This window comes from Rhamphochromis sp. 'chilingali' (assembly GCF_963969265.1).
Source record: "Rhamphochromis sp. 'chilingali' genome assembly, chromosome: 3".
Lineage (NCBI taxonomy): Eukaryota > Metazoa > Chordata > Actinopteri > Cichliformes > Cichlidae > Rhamphochromis > Rhamphochromis sp. 'chilingali'.
In genome coordinates this window covers 7,039,023-7,062,541 of record NC_137931.1, presented here as the reverse complement: position 1 = coordinate 7,062,541, position 23,519 = coordinate 7,039,023, and the positions used below count along the sequence as shown (strand labels likewise).

Genomic DNA, 23,519 nt, shown 5'->3' with positions numbered 1-23,519 from the left:
CTGATGTAATGTGTCCGGTTTTTCCAAAGGAAGTTGAAGAGCATTCGGTCAATATCCTTACAAGTTTTGCCGTCCACATGCAGAGAAATTGCTGCATAAGTCAGTCGAGACAGACCTTCTGCTTTTGAGAGCAATACCCTTCCTCTTAAACTTAAATCTCTCTGCAACCATTGATTTAATTTGGTTTGAGATTTTTTAATAATTGGGGGAAAATTTAGTAAAATTCTGTCTTTTGGATCTTTGCAGATAATCAGACCTAAATATGTTGCTTCATTTTTAACTGTTATATTACAAATACTCTGAACATTACACTCTTTGACAGGTAATAACTGACATTTATTTAAGTTTAGGACCAATCCAGACCCTTTTGAGAAATCCTCTATTACACGTAAAGCAATTGGCACTTGGCTGGCATTTTTAAGAAAAATTGTGGTATCATCTGCCAATTGACTGATGACAATCTCTCTGTCTGCTATGTTTATACCCTTCACAGGGCTATTCGAAATATGAGAGGCAAGAATTTGGGTGCAAAGTAAAAAAAGATAAGGGCTAATCGGGCAACCTTGGCGTACACTTTGATTAAGACTAAAACGAAAAGTGGTGCCATTTTTCATTCTAATAGAACTATTAGCATTGGAATACAGAGTTTTGATAGCTCTGCAGAAGATATCACCAAAACCAAATTTCTGAAGTGTAAGAAATATAAATTCATGCTCAATTGAGTCAAAGGCTTTATAGAAGTCCAGGAGAAGGATAAATGAGTCATCAGATATTAATGCTGAGTAGTCCAGAATATCCAAGAAGAGTCTAATATTATTGGAGATGTGCCTGTTTGTCATAAAACCAGACTGTGTCTCGTCTACAATATCGTCCAAAATATATTTAATTCTTCTAGCTAGCAATAGAGCTAATGTTTTATAATCATTATTTAGGAGGCTTATTGGTCTCCAGTTGTCTATATAAAAGCTGTACACATGAACAGGCGGTGGCGGTAAATGCATCGCCGCGGAGGTTGAGTTCCTCATTCACAAACCACAAAAGAAGAAGGACCAATGACGCGCACTCTCCGCCAATATGAAGGCACCCAGGGCAGTTTCTGCCTTTGCTTTTAAAGAATAAGCCTTGTAATTTTTTTTACAAGTGCTAAATCCGCCAGCCTGATTAAAGTAGGTGTGACACCGAAAAAATATCTTGGGTGAGACCGTGTTTTCATTTACAGATTAGCATGCAGGCTACTGGAGCAGGCTAAGATAGGCCCCGCGCTGAGATAAAACATGACACAGTTAACTTTAGCATTAGCCTGCATTCGCTTGTTTTATTCTAGTATGAGATATGCAGAATAATTACTGTTAATCTACGACGCTTTTTGAATTTCAGAAGCATCCTGGTTAGTTAAAGATGGTAAACAGAACTCAGTTCTTGTAGTTAACGGGGAACTTCAGCTTACTTAAAGGTAGCATGCGTTGTTGCTCGCTATAAGTTAGCGCAGAGCAGCTGCACTGACGGCAGATATTTGCATGTGTTTATGTTTTGGATGCTCCATTATGCACAGGAGTACTAAAGCATCCGGGAAGGCCATGTGATTATCAAACGGTTGCAACAGTAACAGTGAGAAATGGGTTTTCGGTTGCAGTTTAAGATCGGTTGTAGGGAATGAATAAATTCAGGGAGTTTGAGGGAATCGCACTGCAAAGAAAGTTTCCTGCCAGACTTGCTTTGTTTTTTTGTTTTGTTTTCTTTTTAAGTCATTTTTTTTCTAAAGTGCCAAGTTGTAAACATGCAGATGATTAAAGAGAGTTCACTGAGCGTTGTTTGTCATATTTGCAGTCCTGCAGAATGTCCAAGATCAGGCGGAAGGTAACAGTGGAAAATTCAAAAACCATATCTGACAGCAGCAGCAGCAGCAGCACCACAACCAGCAGCAGCACCAACCCCGCTGCTCCGTCCCGCAGGCCAAGTGTGTTTGAAAGGCTTGGACCCAGCACTGGGAGTAATGCTGCTGATGTATGTATAACCCAGAGGTCAGAGAGGGTTTTCCCCCTCCAGGGGGAAATTTCCAAGTCTCTGTGTCTTTGAATGAATATGGCACAGTGCGCTGTTTCTTCTTTGGCCTGGCTCATCTGTATTTTGTTTTTTTGTTGTTGTTTTTCTTTTTTTTTTTTAGAGTCACTGTAGAAATTGGCTGAAGACTGGGAATTGCAGTTACGGCAACACTTGTCGCTACACACATGGAACTCAGCCACGAGGCAAAGGATTTAGCTTTAGCCGGTAAGATGGCTGCGGTTATTGAATTTGTATTGAGTGTTGCTTTTAAAATCAAATCGACCTTTGTGCATGTGTTTTTCTAATCTCTGCGTTAATGAAACAGGTCAACCGAGAGGCCCACAGGTGATCTGCGGGAGAGGATGAAAAATAAAAGACAGGATGTTGAAGCAGAAAACCTGAAACGAGACCTAGATGAGCCCTCGTCCCCCACAGTAAGAGTGAGTCCTCTGCTCTTTTGGTCTTTGATAATAACGCATTTCTGAATGAAGAATCTAGTTTAGATTTGAAATCGCTTTGGAAAGTTTAGTACATTGTGCAAAACGGTTTGTTTGTGTGTGCTACTGTAGCAGAGAGAGTCCTCCAGAGGCCGACACAGAGAGAAGGAGGATATAAAGATAACAAAGGAGCGTACCCCAGGCAGTGAAGAAGAACCCACAGAGTGGGAAACCAATCGTGAAGGTTCGGTGTTTTGTTTTGATGACGTTTAAAGGGAAATTGACACATTTATTTGTAAATACCATTTTGATGTTGTGGATTGAAACGCTCTTCTCCATTCCAATTTTACTGTTTTGGTTTGGGTTTTTTCCCATTAATTTTCAGACTCTGATATCGGTGATTACGACTATGAGCTATCCCTAGAGATGAAGCGTCAAAAGATTCAGCGTGAACTAATGAAATTAGAGCAGGAAAACTTGGAGAAGAGAGAAGAAATTGTCATCAAGAAAGACGAAACTCCGACGAAAGCCAGAACCACAGCCTTGCCAAAGGTAAGCGATGAGATGCTTTGATTATTTCAATACGTGACCTCTGGATTTCAAAAGTATTAGCACAGCTCACTTCCTCCGTTGAAGTAGCTGTCTGCAAGGGTGGTTGTCATCTGAATTTTAGCTCGATCTGTCACATTCGTCCTTCAGGCTTCCCCTGAGCAGTTAAGCTCCAAAGATTCACCCTCATCCAGAAAGTCCAGTGGCTCGCCAAAACATAAACGGGGAAACAAAGGGCTGGGCTCGGGGAAGAAAGAAAAGAAGGCATCAATATCCTCACCTGTTTTAGAAACTACCAGGTAGGGAAGAAAAACAAAATATGAGACCTACAGATTTGATGAGGTTCTGATAAATATTTTCCGTCATTCTTTGACCAGGTCTTCGAAAGGAAGCCACAGCAAGAAGAAAGGGCCCCGTACCCCCAGTCCCCCTCCACCGGTCCCTCTGGACCTGCCCGTGGTTGGGAAAAAACACAAAGGCAAGCACAAAAATAAGGAGAAGTCTGACGAGAAGCAGAAGGAGGGTAAAGATCGTGGACGAGATGCAGAAAAACACAAAGAGAAGAAGGAAAAACGCAGGTAAAGTGGGGATTTAGTGCATCCTGCAGCGTGTGTATGTTTTTAATTCGTTGAGTCATATTCACAGTTATCCTGAGTTATCCTTTTCAACTTCCAGTGCTCGCTCTTTATAATGTCACCTTTTTGTTTGAAGGGACAGATCTGACAGTTCCCACAAGGCCAAGAGGTCTGTGACATCAGAGGAGCGTTCTGGTAGCGTGTCATCTCCCTCCAGGGGTGCGTCGCCCTCAGCCAGGAAGAAATCTACCTCTCCTAAAGCTTCCTCCCATAAGGCTTCTATCTTGGCATCCCCTCCTCACAGGTGAGCACACAGAAACCTTTTTTTCCAGGGCTGTAAACATTGCAGGATCACTCACCTGTACTTCTTTCTTCACAGTTGGGTAAATATTTGATCATGACAGCCAAGAGGAAATAACCTTTTGTCACTGCAGGTCTCCTTCTCCTCCACGCCACCAACGCAGCCCCACTCCTCCCCGTCACCGCTCGCCTTCGTCCCACTCCGGTTCCTCTGCCCAGCGGCACTCTCCCTCTCCTCGACGCCGTCGTTCTTCTTCCCCCATCTACCACAGAAGCGCCACCGCTCAGGCCTCCGCCTCCTCACCTCAGAGCTCCCGGCGCTCTCGTTCGCCTCCTGCTTCTCATGACACCTCGTCACCCCATCGGCGATCTGACAGGTTGAGCCCCAGCCGGCGCCACTCCAGGGGCCGCGAGAGGAGTCGTGGCGACAGAGAGAGGAGTCCTCCCATCCAGGACCGCAGACATGAGCGCAGAGATGGTATCGTCATCTTCCATTACTGGATTTCTCTTTATCAGTCTGTTGGCTGGAGCCTTGCTTTAAAATATAGGCTGTCAATTAAAAAAATGTACATTTATCTGCTATTAAGCTATTTGTCTTTTCTCCACACAGATAGTCACAGCAAACGAGAGAAGGACAGCATCCGTGACGACCGGGACTATGACTCTGAACAGATCTCCCGGGATGCCCGTGACGACCGGGACGCCCGAGATGCTCGTGACCGACGGGACGCTCGTGACCGAGGAAGGGAACCAACTCGAGATTCTCGTGATAGCAGGGATGTGAAGGACTTGAGAGAGAGCAGGGTGGAGACCTGCTCCAGTCGAGACCGCGAACGGGAGCGAGAGAAGGACCGGGAAAAGGAGAGGGAGCGAGAAAAGGAAAGAGACAGAGAGAGGGAGAGGATTGATGCACACAGGAAGGAGGACCTGACTCAGGATGACAGGAGCTACGGGAGAGGGCATGGACGTGACGATGGAGGCAGAGGAGAAGCAAGGACTGAGAGCAGGATAGACAGAGCTGATAGGAATGGACGAGGTAGAGGACGCGCTAATGACATACCTGAGAAAGGCAAGTAAATAAAAGCAAAGTGATTATTTCAGTCTTTTTAAAGAATGAATTTGAAATACTGCTGTGAGTTTTGAGAGTGTGTGTGCGGCAACAAAAGACGAGACATTTTGATAATAAGCTGCTGGAACATCTCATATCTAATGAGGGAAATTAACAAAATAATTGAGAGTGAAAAGATGACTGGAGATTTCTGCGTCCCATGATCAATAAAAGATTGGAAGGATCTGCAGAAATCTTTTTTACGCAAAGGAAAAGCAGAAATGCTAGCTAAAATCTTCACTGTATCCCAAATTTGATGGTAATTGTTTTCCCTCTTAGTCTTTTTGGGTGACTGTCTTGAAATATATGTCAACCCATTTTCTCATTTTTCCTTCTGTTAGGCTCCAACAGAAACTCTCGGGGTTCCCAACTGGAAAGCAGCCATGACAACTGGGAATCGCGGAGCAGTGCCGTTCGTGAACGGAGTGTGGAGAGGAGCACAGATCGCAGTGCCAATGAAAGAAGCTCTGACAGGGTGCCAGACCGAGATCGCTACGAGTGTGAGAGAAGAGGGGAGCAGACCAGAGACCCCTCGTATGACAGGAGAGGAGGACATGGAGAGCGGGATCGCAGAGACAACCGCGAAAGAGGTGAAGATTAGAAGCCCGCACATGATTTCCTTCGTTAAAGTGAGTGTGTAGTTATTCATGGCTGGTTTCTCTGTTTAACAGACCAAAGGGCAGCTTCTCCAAGCAGACACCAGGGGAGGCTGGAGGAGTCTGAGAGGGACGAGAGGAGGGACGAGCGCAGGACTGAGAGAGCTGAAGACAGGAGAGACGACAGGACTCGCGAACGGGAGAGGGAGCGAGAGAGGGAGCGGGAGAGAGAGAAAGAGAAGGAGAGAGAGCGGGAGAGAGAGAGAGAAAAGGAGCGGGAGAAGGAGAGGGAGGCGGAGAGGGAGCGGGAGCGAGCCAGGGAGAGAGAACGAGAGCGAGAAAGGGAGAGGGAGCGAGAGCGAGAGAGGGAAAGGGAGCGCGAGGAGCGGGAGAGAGAGAGGGAGAGGAAAGAGAGGGAACGGGAGAGAGAACAGCGCGAGCGGGAGAGACTGCGGGAATGGGAGGCCCGAGAGAGGGGAAGGGAGGAGAGGCGGGAGAGGAGAGACGACGCCAGGGATGAACGGCCGGTTCGAGACAGCCGGGACGATCGCAAGTTGAGGCATGTGTCAGTTTTTAATCCGTGTATTTGTGCGACTTTCTACATTAAATAGTCATCCGCACATAATCCAGCAATTATTTACAAAGTAAAGTTTCCTGAATGTTCGGATTTAGTTTTATGTAGCCGTTATCGTGCTAATCTCCAAATACTGATCTGCGCTTATTATAATGTCCTCTCCTTCTAGTCGTAAGAGGCCCAGGATGGATAGCAGCCAGAGTCCCCGATCCTCTCCTAAGCGAACGACACTGGACCTCAGTCCAGCAGACAGCGACGACTACAATAGTGCCGAAGATAAAAGTGAGCGCCTGATTGGCCGAGGGCAGGCCAAGCTCCACCCTCAGCCCCTCCTCCCCAGCCCAGTGTGTCTGCCTCCATCTGACAGTAGGGAAATTCTTTTTGAAAGGGCACACTTATATTTTAATGGGGGGTTGCACTTTTATACACATCCTTCTGTAAACGTGTGTGCTCTGTGTAAACACTTTTAAGTTTCATTTCTCTTTGTAAAATGTGCTGGTGCTTTGGAGTCATTGGCTGTCAAGTGAAAAGAAAATGAAAGAGCTTTCATGTCAAAGGGCTCCTTTAGGTTAGATTTTCCTTTCACTGCATTTTCAGCCGATACCTCCAAGGAAAAACTTCTGTACTTGACTCCAATGCTTTAAAAGTGCTGAACGTGTTTATGTGACACACAGATGGGGACAAGCATCGTCTGCTGAGCCAGGTGGTACGGCCCCAGGAGCCGCTGTTACGATCGCCGCCGAGAACTGCCGCATCCGATGACAAGCCCACTCACTGGAAGGATGAGGACCGCAGGGTAGTCGGGGACAAAAGGGAAGCACGCGGTCGCCATGAGGACCTGGAGCCTCGTGGGGAACGAAGCAGAGGGGCCGACAGGCGTGGAGAGCACCTCTCAGACGCGCCTTCTGACTTGCGTACCAGAGGCAGAGATCCTACACCACCTCCGCATCTACCCCTTGCCGCTGCCACTGAAGACAGAGAGACCAGTGGTTCCCAGTTGCATGAGGAGGGGAAAAAGAAGACAAAGTCACAGAGGAAGGGCTTGAAGAAGGGTCGCAAAGACGAAGAGACTGTCGCTGGCAGCGCCCTGGCTGCTGCAGGGGACCGATTCAACCCCGAGCCCCCATCTGGGGCTTCTGCAGACGTGCCTCCACCCTTACATTCTCCCAGGAAAGGGGCAAAGAAGAAAGCTCTAGAGCGAAAGAGGAAGCGATCGCGAGGGGCAGAGTCTGAAGCATCCGAGGAGGAAACTTCAACCTACCTGCCACACAGTAAGAGGAAGAGGGGTCCTAGGACACCGCCGCCCTCAATGAGACCTGATCAGCGAGGCGCTGGAGGGAATACAGAGCGCTCTCCTCTCTCCAAAATGGACAATTTCAGTGACTGGTCAGATGAGGAGGTGACAGACCGGGGAGGCTCGCTGGAAACACTTGCTCCTTTGGTTTCTGCTGATAGGGCTCCTGCTGAACCTCTCAGGAGAGGTGGAGGCCCCAGGATGGGCCGGGGTAATCCACCACCCATTGCACCTCTGCTCTCCCAGGATCCTCCAATGCTGCTGCAGACTTTGCCTCCGCAGCCTCTGATGTCCCAACCGCTGCTCCGCAAACCCCCACCAGAGCAGACGCGCAGCAGCAGCATGGGGAGCAACCAGAGTCGGACATCGTCTCGACGCCTGCGTTCACCCTCTAACGAGTCAGCCCACAGAGAAGATCCCCAGGGCCCACGATCGCGCCGGGGCATACTTCAAGGCACCAACTCTCGGGACCGGGAAAGAGAACGGGAGAGGGAGCGAGACCGCGAGAGGCCGGCGGCGAATGACCCTCCGTGCTCTGAGAGGAAGTCCCGGATTGATCAGCTGAGGAGAGGAGAGCCCAGCCGTAGCACCTCATCAGGTAAAAGCCTCACCTGAATCCTGAACGTGACACAGAATTGCACACATCCTGTACTACCAGGATCACTCTGAATTTGACCTATGTTTATTTATTTATTGATTTATTTTTTAATTTAGACCGGCAGGATTCTCGCAGCCACAGCTCCCGACGCAGCTCTCCTGATTCTGAGAGGCAGGCCAGGTCCAGGTCCCGTGCCGGCTCCTACGACAGTCGAGAAAGGGAAAGGGAGCCGTTTGAACGGGAGAGGGAAAGAGAGAGGGAGAGAGAACGCAAGGACCTCCGACCTCAGCAGCAACAGCAGCAGCCTCTGCTTCTTCAACAGCAACTACAACAACCACCATCAAGAGAATGGGAGCCTGAATGGCCAAGCCGGGGGCGGGAGCCCCTGCTGATGCGTCCTGGTCGCGAACCTCTCCTTAGGGAGCGGGACATCCGGGACAGGGAACGCTTACTCCCCGAAGGACTCATCCAGCAGCATGAACGGGAAAGGGAGAGAGAACGGGAGAGAGACAGTCGAGGTGACCGAGGTGTTGACCGAGAGAGGGAAAGGTTGATGATGATGGATATCACGCCCCACGGGGACCCCAGGGCTCCAGTACGAGGGGACATCAGAGGAGACTTGCGAGGAGACATGATGAGACAAGACAGGATGGATTACGAGCCTCTGCTGCCCAGAGAAGCTTTCAGTCCTCCAGAGCCCGAGAAACCAAGCAACAGTCCCCATCTAACTGGAGATCAACGGGAGGTGGAGAAGGCAGACAGCATCGATGGTAAGAAGATAAAAACGTGCATAAATGTTTGTCTTTTCCATTTCTTGTTTTTCCTACAAGGATTTTAAGAAAACTGTGTGTGGTGGTTTTAGGAGACGATGATGGGAAGGAAGACGATGTCCAGTCTATGGCATCTGTTGGCGAGGAGTACGAACCGATCAGCGATGATGAGCTGGATGAAATTCTGGCTGACAGCCAGAAAAAAGAAGATCAACAAGAAGAAGAGAAAATCACAGGTACAATAAAGACATTCTGTGGATAATATATACACACATGAAAGTGTGTCGTCAGTTTCTCTCCCCTCTTTATTTCTTTATTTTTATTTGATTGTCTTGAATTCTGACAGGCCTGAAGTTCATCAACTCTACAATTAATAACAATTGAGAAAATGCAAAGTATTCAGTGGAATTTTCTCTGGTGATCTTTAACAAATGAAGCCTCTGCCTTTGTCGTGTGCCGACAGGTCCTCTGGATGTGATAGATGTGGACTGGTCCAGCCTGATGCCCAAGCAGAAACAGGAACCGCGGGCAGCGGGGGCAGCCTTGCTCCGCTTCACCCCAGGGGCGGTGCTTCTTAGGGCAGGCATATCCAAGAGACTTGCTGGCCCAGAACTCCTGGAACAAGTCAAAGAAGTGTGCAAGTCTGAGCTGGACGATCCCAAAGGTGAGTTAGGGACATAAAAACTGGATGTATTGAGTCAACAGTCAAATCTCATTAAAGGAAAAAACAATTTTCTGCAGAATGCGTATGTGGTTGGAGGTTGGCCAGAGAAGAAAAGTTGTAGGCTTTTGGATACTGTGGAGGGGATGTTTAAATTCATGTCTGTACCTCTAGACTGAAAATATGAAGTGGCATGCCACCGGCAACTTAATAAACTGCCATTCCCTTCCTCCTCTCCTCAAGCGTCATCTCCCGAACTGAAGCCGGGATCCAACACATGACAACGTGATTAAATGTGCATATGTGTTCCAGATATTGTTGCAGTTATTGTCAGCAGATTAGACATGGGACCCTCTCCGTCTCTGGACAGCTGTGGCAGCTAATGTTAGGTTCGAGTGGCCTAAAATTCACACCTCACAGTTTGGTTACATTTTCACATTGTATGAGAGTTTATTCACTAACTGTAACAGAGTTACATCCACTTCAAAGACAGTTTCACTCATGCTGGCTAACATCAGAGCTTGTCTGACTTCTTGACGTGGATCAGGCTCCTTTTACAAAGTTTCACAACCTCTTCCAGAAGAAATAAAGCTGAACGCTTCTTTTTTAAAAATTCCTGTTGATCCATCAAATTAAACCTCTGTTGTCGTCATCTTGGTAGATGCTGACAAGCTCTTTGAGCATGACCTGGGAGCCTTGAATATGGCAGCTCTGAACAGGCGGGTGGAGAGGGCAGGTTTATTGAGGAATCTGGGGCCGTGCTGTAAGGCCCTGTGTGCTCGCAGGGACTTCGCCATCCGCCGGCAACTGTTGAAAAACGAAAAGGTATGTGCTCTCCAGTTACAGACCTAAATTGAGATCAACAAATTGTTTATTAATCCTAAATGAATGTGCTTAAATCTTTTAACTCTTAGCTCTTAACTATTTTTTTCTCAGGGTCTATCCAAGCATGACCCCACCACACCTGTGGTGGACAATGAACTCCTGCAGATGAGCATGCGTCTCTTCAGAAGGACCATGGCTGGCCAGGCATCGGCCCCGGAAAGGTCGGACAGTGGGTCGGCACCAGCAGCTGAAATTACTGAAGCTGGTAGTAGTAGTAAGCTCAGCACAGCACAGCCTGAGGTCTGTGTGTCCTGAGAGTAAAACACATCAGAGGTGAATGCTTCTAGGCCTTTACTTCCTCACTCCTAACTCTGTTTCTCGCTGTCTCATTTCGTTACATACGTAGCCTTTTTAGTCACGAGAGGGAAAAAGGCAATGTTGTGACTCTTTCAGTTATTTGTTTTTCATGATGTGTTCCATAGACTGATAACTAGCCTATGGAGGGGTGCAACTATCCATGTATGAGAAATCTAAAACGCCTAAAATGACTTCATGTTTTTGTGGATTTACAGTGTTTTAGAGCAGATTTTTAACGATCAGTTTCACCTGCCTGACAAGGATTTGTTTCCTATGTTGTGCATTGGTTAGTACAACTGTGCATTAAAATGGTTAGATGTTGATTTTTTTTTTTTTTTTTTTTGTAACTGGTCTTTTGGTTTGTATGAAACGACTGTTCAGCCATGACATAATGGGACACTTAATATTGTTCTGGTTTTTTTGTTTGTTTGTTTACACCATAATACATGAATCCGAGTCTATAGCATTGGCTGCAGATTTTATTGACTCACAACAGTGAAACATCCTGCAGGAACTTGAAAGAACATTTCTCACTAAAAAGCACTGCCAAGCTATTCCTTCACTGAATGTAATTAGTTAAAGCTTTTAGTTTGTGGAAACACGCTTTATTTTTTGTGTTTCTTTTAAATGGTTTGGCAGTGTCTTTCTTACAGGAACTGAAGGGAGTGCAGATCACCAGGTCACGAACATGAACGAGTGGAATTCCTCTTCTCACGAGCCCACATCATCCATGATGGAGCCAAAGCGCTCCCAGTAGGAAAAGACAGTGTACTGCTTAGGAAATAATGACTGAAAACAAGCCATTAATCTGAACTTTCAATCTGTCATGGAGGCGGCTAAACAAGGTCACGGTAGTCTTGCACAGATGGATAAGGTGCACCTTTACAATGTGGTTGTATCAGGAGACAGTTGCTTAACAAAAAGCGCAAGATTTGCCTTATGCGTGTGCTGGGATAATTTTAAAGGACTGAAAAGATTAGGAAGGGGCAAAGTACTTTTGTCCTAAAGCTCTGGATTCAACGTGATCCACCACCCAATCCAGCTCCATGACAGGAAATCTCATTCCTCTTCTCCACCCATTCGGGGTCAGCGCCTGTCCTACACCCAGTTTTCACATTTTGACTTCTGAAAATTTCTGCCAAAACGAAATTGGCAATAACACAATACCGAAAATAAATAAAAATTTTCCAGAATTGGGACCACTTACTAAGGAAAGGACTACCTCATGAAATCCTGTCCCACTGAGGAAACAATTCACCATCTGCTACATAATGTGTGGTTCACGATGTGGGTCGGTTTCGAGAACTAACAGGAGTGGCCGAAAAGTAGTATCAGTAATTTTATCGACACAGAGACATCGAACTCAGTTTCCCATTATTTTTCAGTTTGACCATGACTCTGGTTTTACAGAAAACATTTTTACAAACTTTTTTTTGTCCTTGTCTCTAATATTCGAGTAATGATATCTGGTTCAATGCTGTAATTTTTTTTTTTTACTGTAAAATAAATATTGACATTTTCACAAATAAGGACAAACGTGATGAAATCTTCAAGCAAACAAATTTTTGAGGTAAGTTCTGGAGTTTAGCATATAATTACCACCACTTCATGGGTGATAGGTTTATGAGTTTGTCTCCATATGTGTCTACAGAGGAAGTCTTATGACTAATTTAATTATGTGGAAAAATTTGTTTAATTTCACATTTCTTTACATGTGCAAAATAACACCATGTTTGATAAAATATGTATACTGAAAACAAAGATATACATTTTTTTAAAGTTATTTAAACATATTTGTCACCATCTGTGATTTTAATAATTAATTTTACCTTTCTAGTATATCTGAGATTCTTAGAAGTAGACATATCAGTAGAATTTGGATGTTAACTAAAGTTTCAATTAGGATGCCTGAAATGTTAGAAGAGTTGTAGGTATCTACAGCAGTTCAATTGCTGATAGTAATTATTAATAACAATCGAACTTTGACTAATAAAAACTGGATTCTAGATGCTAAAATTACATTTTAGCTTTTTCAACGTGGAGTTCTAAGATAAGCCATAAAATCTTTGTTCATACAGAGGAAAATTCTGATGCCACTCTGCTTGGTGCAATGAAAACAGCAACTGGGTGTAGAGTCACAAACATCAAAAATTATATAAAAGGTATACACTTAAAACAATTATCAACATACAAGGAATATATACAGAAAGAAACAGTTGGGAGTATGATTACAAACAAATATTAATGGTAAAGCGACTGATACTTGCACGTTTCTACTAAACACTGAAAGGACTTAACACAGTGTGTCATAGTTATCCACGTACATATTTTCTACACCTGTGCTTTCAGTGTTAAATTCACACTTCAATTTTGAAGAACCCGTAATTCAATGCCCAAGGGCACTTAAGCATGCAGACTGGAGCAGCCAGGGATCAATCCACCAACCTTCTGATTGGGCAATGACCGGTCACCGGCTCTACTTCCTGAGCCACCTCGGGAATACTATATGGTAGCTAATACATATGTGAACAGTAGTGCAAATAGGTTGAGAGTGAAATAATAATTTACCGGCAAAAGTGATGACAGAAAAAGTATTAAGAGTTAATGTGGTAAGGAACAGTTAGAATATTATAAGAACACCGTGTTGTGCGTTTGCTTTCAAATGTATTGAAAAACATAACATGTATTAAAATTTTCTTGAAATGCACTCAAAACACGACCGATTGAAATGTAGAAACGTTCTAATAGAAACGTATTGTAATAATAGCTGACAAAGTTACAGGACTCTTACAGTGGAGTTTCCAGTGATAAGTAAGGAGCTATTCATATCAATGATTAATACTTTTGCTAATATGATGCGAATCGTAGATATCTTTAATAAGAACTGTTAGTCATTACTCGACAGAAGACAAATGTTACAGCCAACAATTTCCATAAAAGCTACTTCTTTAAAGTTATACGGATTTTTCATGCTAGGAACCATTAGCTCTACGTTTGTTGTTAACGGGCCTCATTCGAAACGGACCGGCTTCCTTTACCCACAACCCTCCACCTTAGCTCAGTCCTTCCGACTTCCGCCTCAGCTAAGAGCCGAGGTGAGTAATTTTTTCAGAAACTATAATTCTACAATCCAGCACCATCCTATGCTATTAAAGCCACAGAAACGTTCATCCATCGTGTAATAATGTTTATTAGTACTGTATCTGCTGTTATGTGACCATTTTGATGTTGCTGAATGTTTGTAAAGACACTTTAAAGCGACGAAGGAGAAGCACTGGAGCGGTTTCTAGCTGCATGGCTGTCCATGTTCTCCACACACTGCTGGAGTGTTTGTCACTCAGAGCTCAAACATAATACCAGCACTACAGTTATTCTTGTAACGTTTATGTCATTAATTTTCTTATTTAAGCTACATGTTGGCTTGAGTAAGTAACGCTAGCGCGAGCTGTATGCTAGCGTCAGGCTTTTCTTCGGGTGTCGAGCTTAAGTTGTGTTGAAAGCGGACTCAAACTTAAGTATGCGTGTCTCTTCCCCCCTTCTTTCTAGATGGCCCCAACAAAGAAAGGAGAGAAAAAGAAGGGGCGTTCAGCCATCAACGAGGTGGTGACCAGAGAGTACACCATCAATGTCCACAAGCGCATCCATGGAGTGTAAGTACTGCTGGTGTTATGCCAAAAAACGATTTCCGATATATCTGTTTGTATGTTTAAAATATTTGCTTATGGTGGTAGGCTGTATAAAGCTGCATTAAAGAAGGGGGTCATACAATAAATAAAGAAATTACCTTACTCTTTTATGAAGCCAGGCCTTTTGGGCCACTGAAAACAACTTTATAGATCTGTTATGTTGTATTTGTTGCAGTTTCTGCAGTCCTCTTGGTCACATCTGTTGAAAAAGACACTTTTAATCTCAATGAGAGTTTTTACCCAGATCAACAACGGATACCTAAAAATCACTTTGCCAAAAAGCTGATCTGCTTCTATCTTGTGACAGGAATATTGTTCCTGGCTCAAAATGACTTTTATTGTTAATGATATAATGTTAGAAAGCTCAGTAAGTTATTAACAACAGTTTAAATACCGATTGAAGATTAGATTAAAATATATTAAAGCGACTGCAGTGTGGCTTTGTTGTGTGAGACGGCTGTGCACATGAGCACATTTTGTTTGGATGCACTAAAAGCAATCAGTCCTTTAACTTATTTTACATAAATCTGAGCATTTTAGTAATTCATGAAATGTGTTATATAAGAGAAGACAGAAGGATCAACGTTAGAAATTCAAATTATATTGGGTCCCCTTGTTTTCCTGAGCACACAATAAAGCAGCGCACATAAAAACGAATAATGCCTCTCTATTAAAAAACAAAATGACATAAAAGCTAGAGACAAAGGTAGTTCAGTGAATAGACAGTGCTTCTGAGTGCTAATCTACAGTGAAAGGGAGAAAATGATCAATGAAAGAATTTCATTTTTGAAAAAAAAACTTCCACAAACCAAAATACCCTTTACCTGTTAATCTTGTCTGAGAAATGACAGATCCTTCAGCCACAAAGAAAAAGGGGACATGAGGATTGGGTGAATTTGAGTATTTTGTGCTCTACAGAAGATAACATCAGGGGAACGGACGGATCTTCAAATTCCAAATTAAAGTGTCTGATTTGTTTGATGAAAATCATTTAAAAAATAATAATAATCACACTAACACTTGGACAGCCTGGGTCATTTTTAAATTATTTTACCTAGAATAGGTCTAATAGGAATAAGTCACATACATTTAATTTGTCAGTGACTGTTATCTGTCGCTCAGTGCTGCTGTTCACCCAGTGTTGGCATGCTGAGAAATACTAATCAGGCTCTTTTCTGTTGTATTCATATTAAAGTTGTCCCTTTTTCATTTGCAGGAGCTTCAAGAAGCGTGCTCCCCGCGCCATCAAGGAGATCCGCAAGTTCGCAGTGAAGGAAATGGGAACTCCTGATGTCCGCATTGACACTCGTCTCAACAAGGCAGTGTGGAGTAAGGGTGTGAGGTGAGCTGGTGCCCTCTTCAGATTTCAGCAGCTTCACCCTATTTGCTTTTATGGGTGGTTTGCACTGTGTCCGTGTTTATTCTTACCTTAAAGTCATTTTTTACTTTCCTGCGTATTTATATGAAGGGTTAAAGTGTGCAGTACTGGCTGTCAGTAAGCTCCTGTCACCACAGTGACTTTAGGAACTGCTATATGTCAGCGTGTGCTTTAACAAGTTAGGTTTGTACAAAAAAAAACAAAGAAAGCTGTAAGAAACATTCAATTAAAATTCTATGCTCAGGTGTGCTGTTGCCATTTTTCAGTCATTTTTTTTTTTTTTTTTTACTGGTTAGTTGAACTAGTGGAGGTGTTGGTCAGCCTTCTGGGTGCACACAACTGAGATTTATTGGACATAGAGCAAAAGTTGTGCTTAGAAATACAAGATTGTCGGGGAACTTGTTGATGGCTCCATTGCTTTCAGCTATTTGTGATTCACTTACGTCTATGTGGGAAAAATCGAATTTACCATATTTCTGTCTGTGCTGAAAGTAGGATATCTGAAGGTTTTCTAGTCTGTTTCTCAGCATATGAACAGAAGAAGAGAGGGGAGGTGTTTTTCACTGTTGTGGTTTGCTGTCATTTAATATCTCGATGCATTGCTTAAGATTACACAGGAATTAAAACTGCATGAAATAAGAGTGGCAACATCCTGTGACTGTAGCAGTTAGTAATGTCCCAGCTAATCATTTAGCTTCCTGGTGTTCTTATGTGTGCGTGCGTGTGTCACAGGAACGTCCCGTACAGGATACGCGTACGGCTGTCCAGGAAGCGTAACGAGGACGAGGATTCCCCCAACAAACTGTACACCCTGGTCACATACGTTCCTGTCACCACATGCAAAGGTAAGCATGTTTCTCACTCACTCTCAGGTACCCGTGGAAGTAATGATGACATTTTCTTAATCGTGTCCTCTCTTTTCCCCACAGGTCTGCAGACAGTCAATGTTGATGAAAACTAAAAGTTGTCTCCAAGTCGAATAAATGGAAATAAAAGGACATCTAGTGTTTCCTCTTGCATTTCTTTCTTTTGTCTTTTTTTTTTTTTTTGCTCATAACTGAAGGTTTGATTTGAGATTTGTTATGGATTAACGATGATAATTTTAGGCTAGCAAAACAGTCAAAGTTTGCAAAAATTAAATGAATCTTTACCCTGTTAATATAACTATTTATAATTAGATGTTTTTAACCTCCTAGGACCTGGTGTCCACATAGGTGGACGTCACATTTTGGGTTGTCTAGACCAGAATACTAAATTTTGCTCTACGAGGGCTCGATATCCACTTGCAAGGACATTATATATATGTGCATCTCATTTTTGTCACAAACAAAAATCGGTAAAAAAAAAATCTGTCAATTCTTTGTTTTTTACACTCATCAGTGTCCCAATATGCCCCCAAATCAAAGAGAAATTAAAAATGCATGCCATGAAATAGTTTGGGTCTTAGGAGATTAAGTATAAGTAAGAACTGTCTTTGGGATTTGATGCCCTCTGTTTTCAAGTAAAGCAAAATTACTTTACTATTATTTGGTTTTTTAGATAGTAAAGCTCCTGATTGGTCATTGAACGCTACCACTATGACAATACAGTGCTGATAGTTTATAGGGGGAAAAAACGGCTGGATTTATTGGAGCGTGCTGGGTGGTGTTTATTAAGAATATTGTTATGATATTTAATGGAAAATGAATTAGGTGTTCAATTTCTCTGAACAATGGAGTCCACCTGCTTGATGGAGTGGAATATATTTGATTTAATTCGAATGTAGAGATATCAACAAAGTAAACCAAGTCGTCTCTTGAGGACGGTTCTTTTGACAGCTCCCTTTGGACTTCACAACAGCAGATTATCTGCCTCCATCTCACCTTATCTTCATGTCCTTCATTACATCCCTGAACCTCTGTGCACTTTCTCTTTTCCACCTGCGTGGCAGCTCCACATTCAACATCCTTTGTTTGGACAGGCGCACAGAAGGGATCGTGGATATATGGAACAATCTCAGTCTTGTCTCTCTTTGTCTCCAAACTGCTCAGTCTGAGCTTTGCCTCTGATGTAATCACTAGGGGTGGGTTTTGATTATCGATTAAAACTGATTCTGGCTTGGATAACGTAATAACGATTCATTAAAATCCTGAATCGATTTTTAAATATAAATTTATTTTGCCCAAAACGCCAGAATTTCTACAACCACCAAACAGCTAAAACAGTAAATGAGTGCACAAAACGCGGACCCGACGCATCCGAATCGGTGAGAATCCGCGGCCTTTCTCACCCGACGGCACATATGCGGACACGGTCATGCCGCCTAAGAATGACCGTCGGGGCTCACTGATTTCGAAGCGTCGGCGGGCGCTTTGTGTTTACGCCCTTTTTGCGCTAGATTCTCTGAAGCTGCAGGTTTTATCTCTCTGCAAAAATATTGACTGAACCAGCAGCCAAAGACGATCCAAACTACGCTTCACATAAACATTATCACGAATTTCCTCTTACTTTTGCTGTTTTGCTTCCACCACGATAAAAATCACACTTCATGTAGAGCTCTCCCTCTCTCTAAATGATAATCAAAACCCACCCCTACTTATTACTTCCAACAAGAAAGCCTCATTTCTGCTGTTCAATACTGAACAAATGTAAACTTTTTAAAATTATGCAAAATTGCAAAATGCTTAGCTGTGTCTTTAATAAACCTCTGTAACTTTACTCTGCTTCACTTCGTTTTTGACTGCACAATATTTTTAAGGTCATCTGCTATAAAAACCCAGACCAGGAAAACCGCCTTCATGTTTTTCTGTATTTTATCCTCAGTTACTTTGACACAAAGGAATCTGCTGTGATGCTTACACCTTTGATAAAGTCTCACAAGTGTCAGCTTTCTTTTTATAAATATAAAAAATATAGATATGTACTGATAAGGGATCAGAATTATAATATTTCTGACTGTGAGGCAAAATTTCCCCGATTCGAATCGATTCGATCCACGATTCGATTCGGGACCTTGTGAATCGGAATCGAATTGATTCTAGAAATCAGTGACGATGCCCAGCCCTAGTAATCACTTCTGATTCTGGTCATTACCAATGTAAACTGTAGCCTCTTCATCTCTGCTACCTCCAAGGACCTGTTCCTCTATATTTGATATAACAGGTGGTTCTGAAACTATGGAGCATGGACAACCTGGGGAAAAATAATGTAATTAACCTAAAAAAAATATATATATATATATATTAATAAGAGTTTGTTTATGCTCTCGCGTCATTATATAAATTAAAATGTGGTGTTTCGGGTGTGCTCACGTCAGATCATCATGGCAGCGCTGCCATGCTGCCGCTAAGGGGAGCTCCATTATTTTGTCAGCAGTTGGACGTTGAGAGGACTGGACGCATCAGCGGAGACGTTTCTATGGGATCGTCTAACGGGTTCTCTGGAGTTTGTGCAGCTGCGAAGTAGAACTACAACTTATCAAAAAGGTAAAGCTACGAGGCTGATTTCGATTTTGGGCCGTGTGTGTGTCTGTGCGGTGAGATTTAAACTGGTCTAGCCGAGAAAACAAACGAGCACGATTTAAGTTGTCTGCTTCATGTCTGGGAGGGACAGATGTGGCTAGCTGGTTAGCTAGCTGACCAGTTAGCTAGCTGCCTGAAAGCACCACTATTTAGATGAGCTGACACAGAGGCTGAGAGCATTGCCGTTAGTTTTTCTCCGTACACGGTCGCTAGCCCTGAGCTGTGTAGTTATCACTTGTCTTGAATCGTTATGTAGGATAGCTCACCGTTAAGACATACGATTTAACAGGTTAGTTTTAGCGCCAGTCAAGTCCTATCTCCATTACGTGTGTGTGTGTGTGCGTGCGTGCGTGCGTGCTCAGGTGGGAGCGTCGCTCGCTGTTTCCATGGCCGTCGGCTGATGTGCGAAGCGATGCGGCACTACTGGCTGCTCATCGGGGCTTGCGGCTGGGTGCTGCTAATCCTGATGTTTCTCAGCAAGTTCATCAGCTTCAGAGCTGTTGATGGTAAGCCACTGGACCTGTTACGGTGATAGCTACAGGCGGGAAATCCCAGGAGGGGGGATTGTGATCAGTCCCATTTGATTTATGTGTTTGTTTGTTTTTTAGATTACGGAGAGAGAGCTGGAAGTCAGAGCGGGACAGTACCAGGCACTAAGGTGGTGGTCAAACCCATTGGGATGTCCAGCCCTGAAAAGAAATCTCCAAAGTCATCAGATCAGGTGACTATTTACTGATTGCTAATTATAACTAATCCATGCCATTGGCCTTTTCTCTCCTCTACATAACTCTAAGTTGTGTATGTTTCTCAGCCTACAGCAGTACCCGCAGTGGCAGATTGGCAGTCAGTCGCCCAGAAGCGAATCGAGCTGCTCTCGACAGTGTGTAAGAACAGCAGCCTGAGAAATCTGACACACGTCTCCATCAGCAAATTTGTCCTCGACCGGATCTTTGTCTGTGACAAACACAAGATCCTGTTCTGCCAGACGCCTAAAGTGGGTAATACACAGTGGAAGAAGGTCCTCATTGTACTCAATGGTAAGTATGGACAGGACGGAGGTAAAAGCAGTGCTGTTCTTTTTAATTTCATGCCTATTTGTTGAAGTAGTTAATTTAGATGAGGAATTATTATTATTATTATTATTATTATTATTATTATTATTATTATTATTATTGTTGTTGTTGTTGTTTGCAGGGGCTTTCCAGACTGTGGAGGAGATCCCAGAAAACCTTGTTCATGACCATGAGAAAAATGGCCTCCCTCGCTTGTCGTCCCTCACTCAGCAGGAAATAAATCACAGGTGTGCTCGTAGTTACATTGATAAATGTGGACTTATCTGGTTGAAGTAGTCAAATGTACTTCCTTAAATCAAAAAGCAAAGATGAAGCAGCGCTGCTTCTTCTGAAAGATGCTGGCACATAGTGTTTGCGGCTTACGCTAACGTTTATCTGCCTCGTACCTCAACAGATTAGACACCTATTTCAAGTTCTTCATTGTGAGGGATCCCTTCGAGCGCCTGATCTCTGCATTCAAGGACAAGTTTGTGAAGAACCCCCGCTTCGAGCCGTGGTACAAGCACGACATAGCTCCGGCCATTATATGGAAATATCGCAAGATTCACCGCAACAATGACCTCGTCGCCTCCGGTCTCCACTTCGAAGACTTTGTTCGCTACCTCGGCGATATGGAAGGCCACCGGCGTATGGACCGGCAGTTTGGCGAGCACATCATCCACTGGGTGACGTACGCAGAGCTGTGTGCGCCATGCAAAATAAACTACAGCGTGGTCGGCCACCACGAGACGCTGGAACAGGATGCCCCGTACATCCTCAAAGCGGCAGGCATCGACACACTGGTGACCTACCCTGCCATTCCTCCAGGCATCACACGCTATAACAGGACCAAGGTGGAGCACTACTTCTCAGGCATCAGCAAGCGAGACGTCAAGCGCCTCTACGCACGCTATCAGGGCGATTTCCATCTGTTCGGCTACCCAAGCCCAGACTTTCTACTGAACTAAGGCAATTAACACCGACTAAAAGACATGTTTGTTTTTTAAATATATAAACCAGCTTTGATTTGCTGCGAGTGAGTTGGACTGTAATTAACAGTCAATTCTTTCTCATGAATGCAAACTGCTGCCTAATATTAAGACGTTTAACAGCGTGTTTGTGCAGATAGAAAATGTAACCGATGAGCAAACATAGGTGCAGGATGGGGTGTGAGAAGTCGCCATAATGACACTGAGCAGTGAATAACCACAGATTCTATTAGGTTTTTGTTGGTGATGCTGAGGGGGAGCGTCAGCATCAAGGTCAAATGTATGGTACACATCAAGTGGAGAACACGTTTGTAATATTTATGATTAATTTGTTCTCTGTAATTTTTTTTATATGTAATGCCAGGGATGCAGGACGGTAAACCCTGTAACGTAGCTGTTATGTATGGATCGCCTGTTTCATTAATGGATGTTGCCATATGCTTCAGACAGCATCCTTTTCAGTACCTCTTCCTGTAATGCCAGATACAGGCGCAGTAGACCGCGTGTGTCCGGGAGCACAAAGATGTGAATATAAATCAAATGATGAGACAGTCGTGTTCTCGTGGATTTCAGAATTTCCTTTTTTACATTTTGAAAGCTTTTTTGTTTAAACGCTTGGTTTCTCACATATCATAATGTGGAATCAAAATGAAGCCCTGGACTGTGTTGTGCCAACTACTCCAGTTTTTCAGCCTTTACATTACACCTGATGTATATTTAGCTGTTAATGCTTTCGGGTCGTTGAAGGAAACTGGCACTGGATTTTTAAAAAGGCTATTTTTTTCAATTAGAAATGTACTATGTAAATGTCCTTGTCTTTGGAATTCAACATTTCTATTATGTGTTGCTATTTATAATATTATTAACCCGCCGAGTAGTGGCACAAGAGGTGTCCCAGTTGTAAAAAACAAACAAACACTGCTGCGTCTCTGCAACCTCTGGGTGACCTTTTGGACAGGTGGTTGTGTTACAAAGACGACATGGCTTGTAATAAACTTGCTGGTCAGTTGTGTGTTTCTATGTTTGTTTTCTTAAATATTGCTCAGGTGTGCATTTTACTATTATAATAGCTGATTATTTGGGGGGGGGGTCACCACAAGCTGATCCACTCCCTCCATCTCATCAACCCTGTTCATCTCCTCCTTCGCTGCATCCCTGAATCTTCTCTCCTGCTCTGAAGCTGATGTTGCTGCAATAATGTCAAACATCCACAGGGGGGGCAGCAGTGTATTTAAAAGTGAGTGCTTGGTGAAAGAAGCCACAAACCTCCTTGAACCCTTTGAACTTAAATGTCAGCACACCAGTCTGTTGAATTGACATTTAAGCAGAGGGCTTTAAGGGCAAAACAAATACTTCATAGCTGTATGCAAGCATCAAAGAGGCTCAGGGCAAGGACAGGAGTTTGCATCGTCAGTGTCAAATATCCAAGCTCACGTTGTGCAAGGTGGATTTAAGTTGATTTACACAGAGCATAAGCTTCAGTTAAGTGTATTAACCCCGAGTGCCTCAAAGCTTTGTGGCTCGCGTGTTTGTTATACGTTTGTCTGCCAGGTTATCTCTCCCTCGTGCTGTCCGACTGGTTGGTCCTGTCGTTCCACCATGGAGATAAAGTTTGTTTGAGCAACAGATGAACGCTCCATTGTGCAGCTGTGACAAGTAACAGCAGCTGCTGGTGTTCACACAGAGATCCAGGGTTGTAAAAGTCCTCAGGAGTGTCGCTGTGTGTATGTGGGTTTTTTTTTAATATGATCTGTTTATTTAGCACTGCTGCAGTTTAAGTGTGGACCATATGAATCACATTCGTTCATATGGACAGCAGAGGTTAACCTAAATCAGTGAAGTGACTGCAGGTTTGCTTACACTCCTTTGAGTAGCCTGTTGGTTGATCTTCATTATTTGGCTGTACAGTATATCATTATTTCACCTTAGAAGCCAGTGTTGTGCATGCAGGCTCCAGTCATGGTGAAATTAAGCGGTTTTATTACAGGCTGCTCCCTGGAGTACACTTAGGTGCTGCACACGCACACAGCAGTAGCATCACTCCCGAGATTGCTCACTTGCCACACCCATGATTACCAATATTGACACTGAAGTCTCAGGCGCGCATGTCCATGTGGATGCTGTGGTGGGGGCTCTACTCCCCTGCCTGTCTCTGTTTATACCACCTGTCCTTCTGCTCATGCGGCAGAGCTGCATAAACACCGGGCCTGCAGGCTGATGGCGGTTA

The 23,519-nt window shown here is 43.8% G+C and overlaps 3 protein-coding genes across 5 annotated transcripts; all 3 read left to right on the top strand.

Moving 5' to 3' along the window:
• Positions 1-1,016: 1,016 nt before the first annotated feature.
• Positions 1,017-11,582, top strand: zc3h13 (zinc finger CCCH-type containing 13). Of its 3 annotated transcripts, none has more exons than XM_080877409.1 (20): positions 1,017-1,166; positions 1,828-2,004; positions 2,165-2,268; positions 2,369-2,483; positions 2,613-2,724; positions 2,866-3,032; positions 3,180-3,328; positions 3,407-3,607; positions 3,741-3,908; positions 4,039-4,382; positions 4,515-4,973; positions 5,354-5,602; positions 5,684-6,167; positions 6,352-6,548; positions 6,857-8,074; positions 8,191-8,844; positions 8,937-9,080; positions 9,308-9,508; positions 10,167-10,330; positions 10,442-11,582. In XM_080877409.1, the coding sequence occupies exons 2-20, from the start codon at positions 1,837-1,839 to the stop codon at positions 10,643-10,645; spliced, it is 5,502 nt and encodes a 1,833-aa protein (XP_080733535.1). In that variant the 5' UTR covers positions 1,017-1,166; positions 1,828-1,836; the 3' UTR covers positions 10,646-11,582. The 3 variants fall into 3 exon arrangements, with proteins under 3 accessions (XP_080733535.1, XP_080733536.1, XP_080733534.1); XM_080877410.1 differs by having other exon boundaries at positions 1,038-1,195; positions 3,747-3,908; XM_080877408.1 differs by having other exon boundaries at positions 1,038-1,195.
• A 2,059-nt stretch (positions 11,583-13,641) lies between these two features.
• On the top strand, positions 13,642-16,749 carry rpl31 (ribosomal protein L31). The gene is made up of 5 exons (XM_080877437.1): positions 13,642-13,782; positions 14,234-14,337; positions 15,590-15,715; positions 16,484-16,596; positions 16,681-16,749. Exons 1-5 carry the CDS (start codon positions 13,657-13,659, stop codon positions 16,710-16,712), a joined length of 501 nt encoding a protein of 166 aa, XP_080733563.1. The 5' UTR covers positions 13,642-13,656; the 3' UTR covers positions 16,713-16,749.
• A 2,309-nt stretch (positions 16,750-19,058) lies between these two features.
• chst10 (carbohydrate sulfotransferase 10) lies at positions 19,059-22,302 on the top strand. Its single transcript, XM_080877876.1, has 6 exons — positions 19,059-19,215; positions 19,614-19,757; positions 19,860-19,972; positions 20,063-20,288; positions 20,446-20,551; positions 20,719-22,302. Exons 2-6 carry the CDS (start codon positions 19,652-19,654, stop codon positions 21,269-21,271), a joined length of 1,104 nt encoding a protein of 367 aa, XP_080734002.1. The 5' UTR covers positions 19,059-19,215; positions 19,614-19,651; the 3' UTR covers positions 21,272-22,302.
• Positions 22,303-23,519: the final 1,217 nt, after the last annotated feature.

What these genes read in the sequence shown, in the direction of transcription:
- zc3h13 (XM_080877409.1), top strand. Translation starts at nt 1,837, where the DNA reads ATGTCCAAGATCAGGCGGAAGGTAACAGTGGAAAATTCAAAAACCATA. An exon ending in CAGAGACAACCGCGAAAGAG is followed by an intron (nt 5,603 to 5,683) that starts GTGAAGATTAGA and finishes TCTGTTTAACAG; the next exon opens with ACCAAAGGGCAGCTTCTCCA. An exon ending in CGGGACGATCGCAAGTTGAG is followed by an intron (nt 6,168 to 6,351) that starts GCATGTGTCAGT and finishes CTCTCCTTCTAG; the next exon opens with TCGTAAGAGGCCCAGGATGG.
- rpl31 (XM_080877437.1), top strand. Translation starts at nt 13,657, where the DNA reads ATGCTAGGAACCATTAGCTCTACGTTTGTTGTTAACGGGCCTCATTCG. An exon ending in GTGTGGAGTAAGGGTGTGAG is followed by an intron (nt 15,716 to 16,483) that starts GTGAGCTGGTGC and finishes CGTGTGTCACAG; the next exon opens with GAACGTCCCGTACAGGATAC. An exon ending in TCCTGTCACCACATGCAAAG is followed by an intron (nt 16,597 to 16,680) that starts GTAAGCATGTTT and finishes TTTTCCCCACAG; the next exon opens with GTCTGCAGACAGTCAATGTT.
- chst10 (XM_080877876.1), top strand. Translation starts at nt 19,652, where the DNA reads ATGTGCGAAGCGATGCGGCACTACTGGCTGCTCATCGGGGCTTGCGGC. An exon ending in CTCCAAAGTCATCAGATCAG is followed by an intron (nt 19,973 to 20,062) that starts GTGACTATTTAC and finishes TATGTTTCTCAG; the next exon opens with CCTACAGCAGTACCCGCAGT. An exon ending in CAGCAGGAAATAAATCACAG is followed by an intron (nt 20,552 to 20,718) that starts GTGTGCTCGTAG and finishes GTACCTCAACAG; the next exon opens with ATTAGACACCTATTTCAAGT.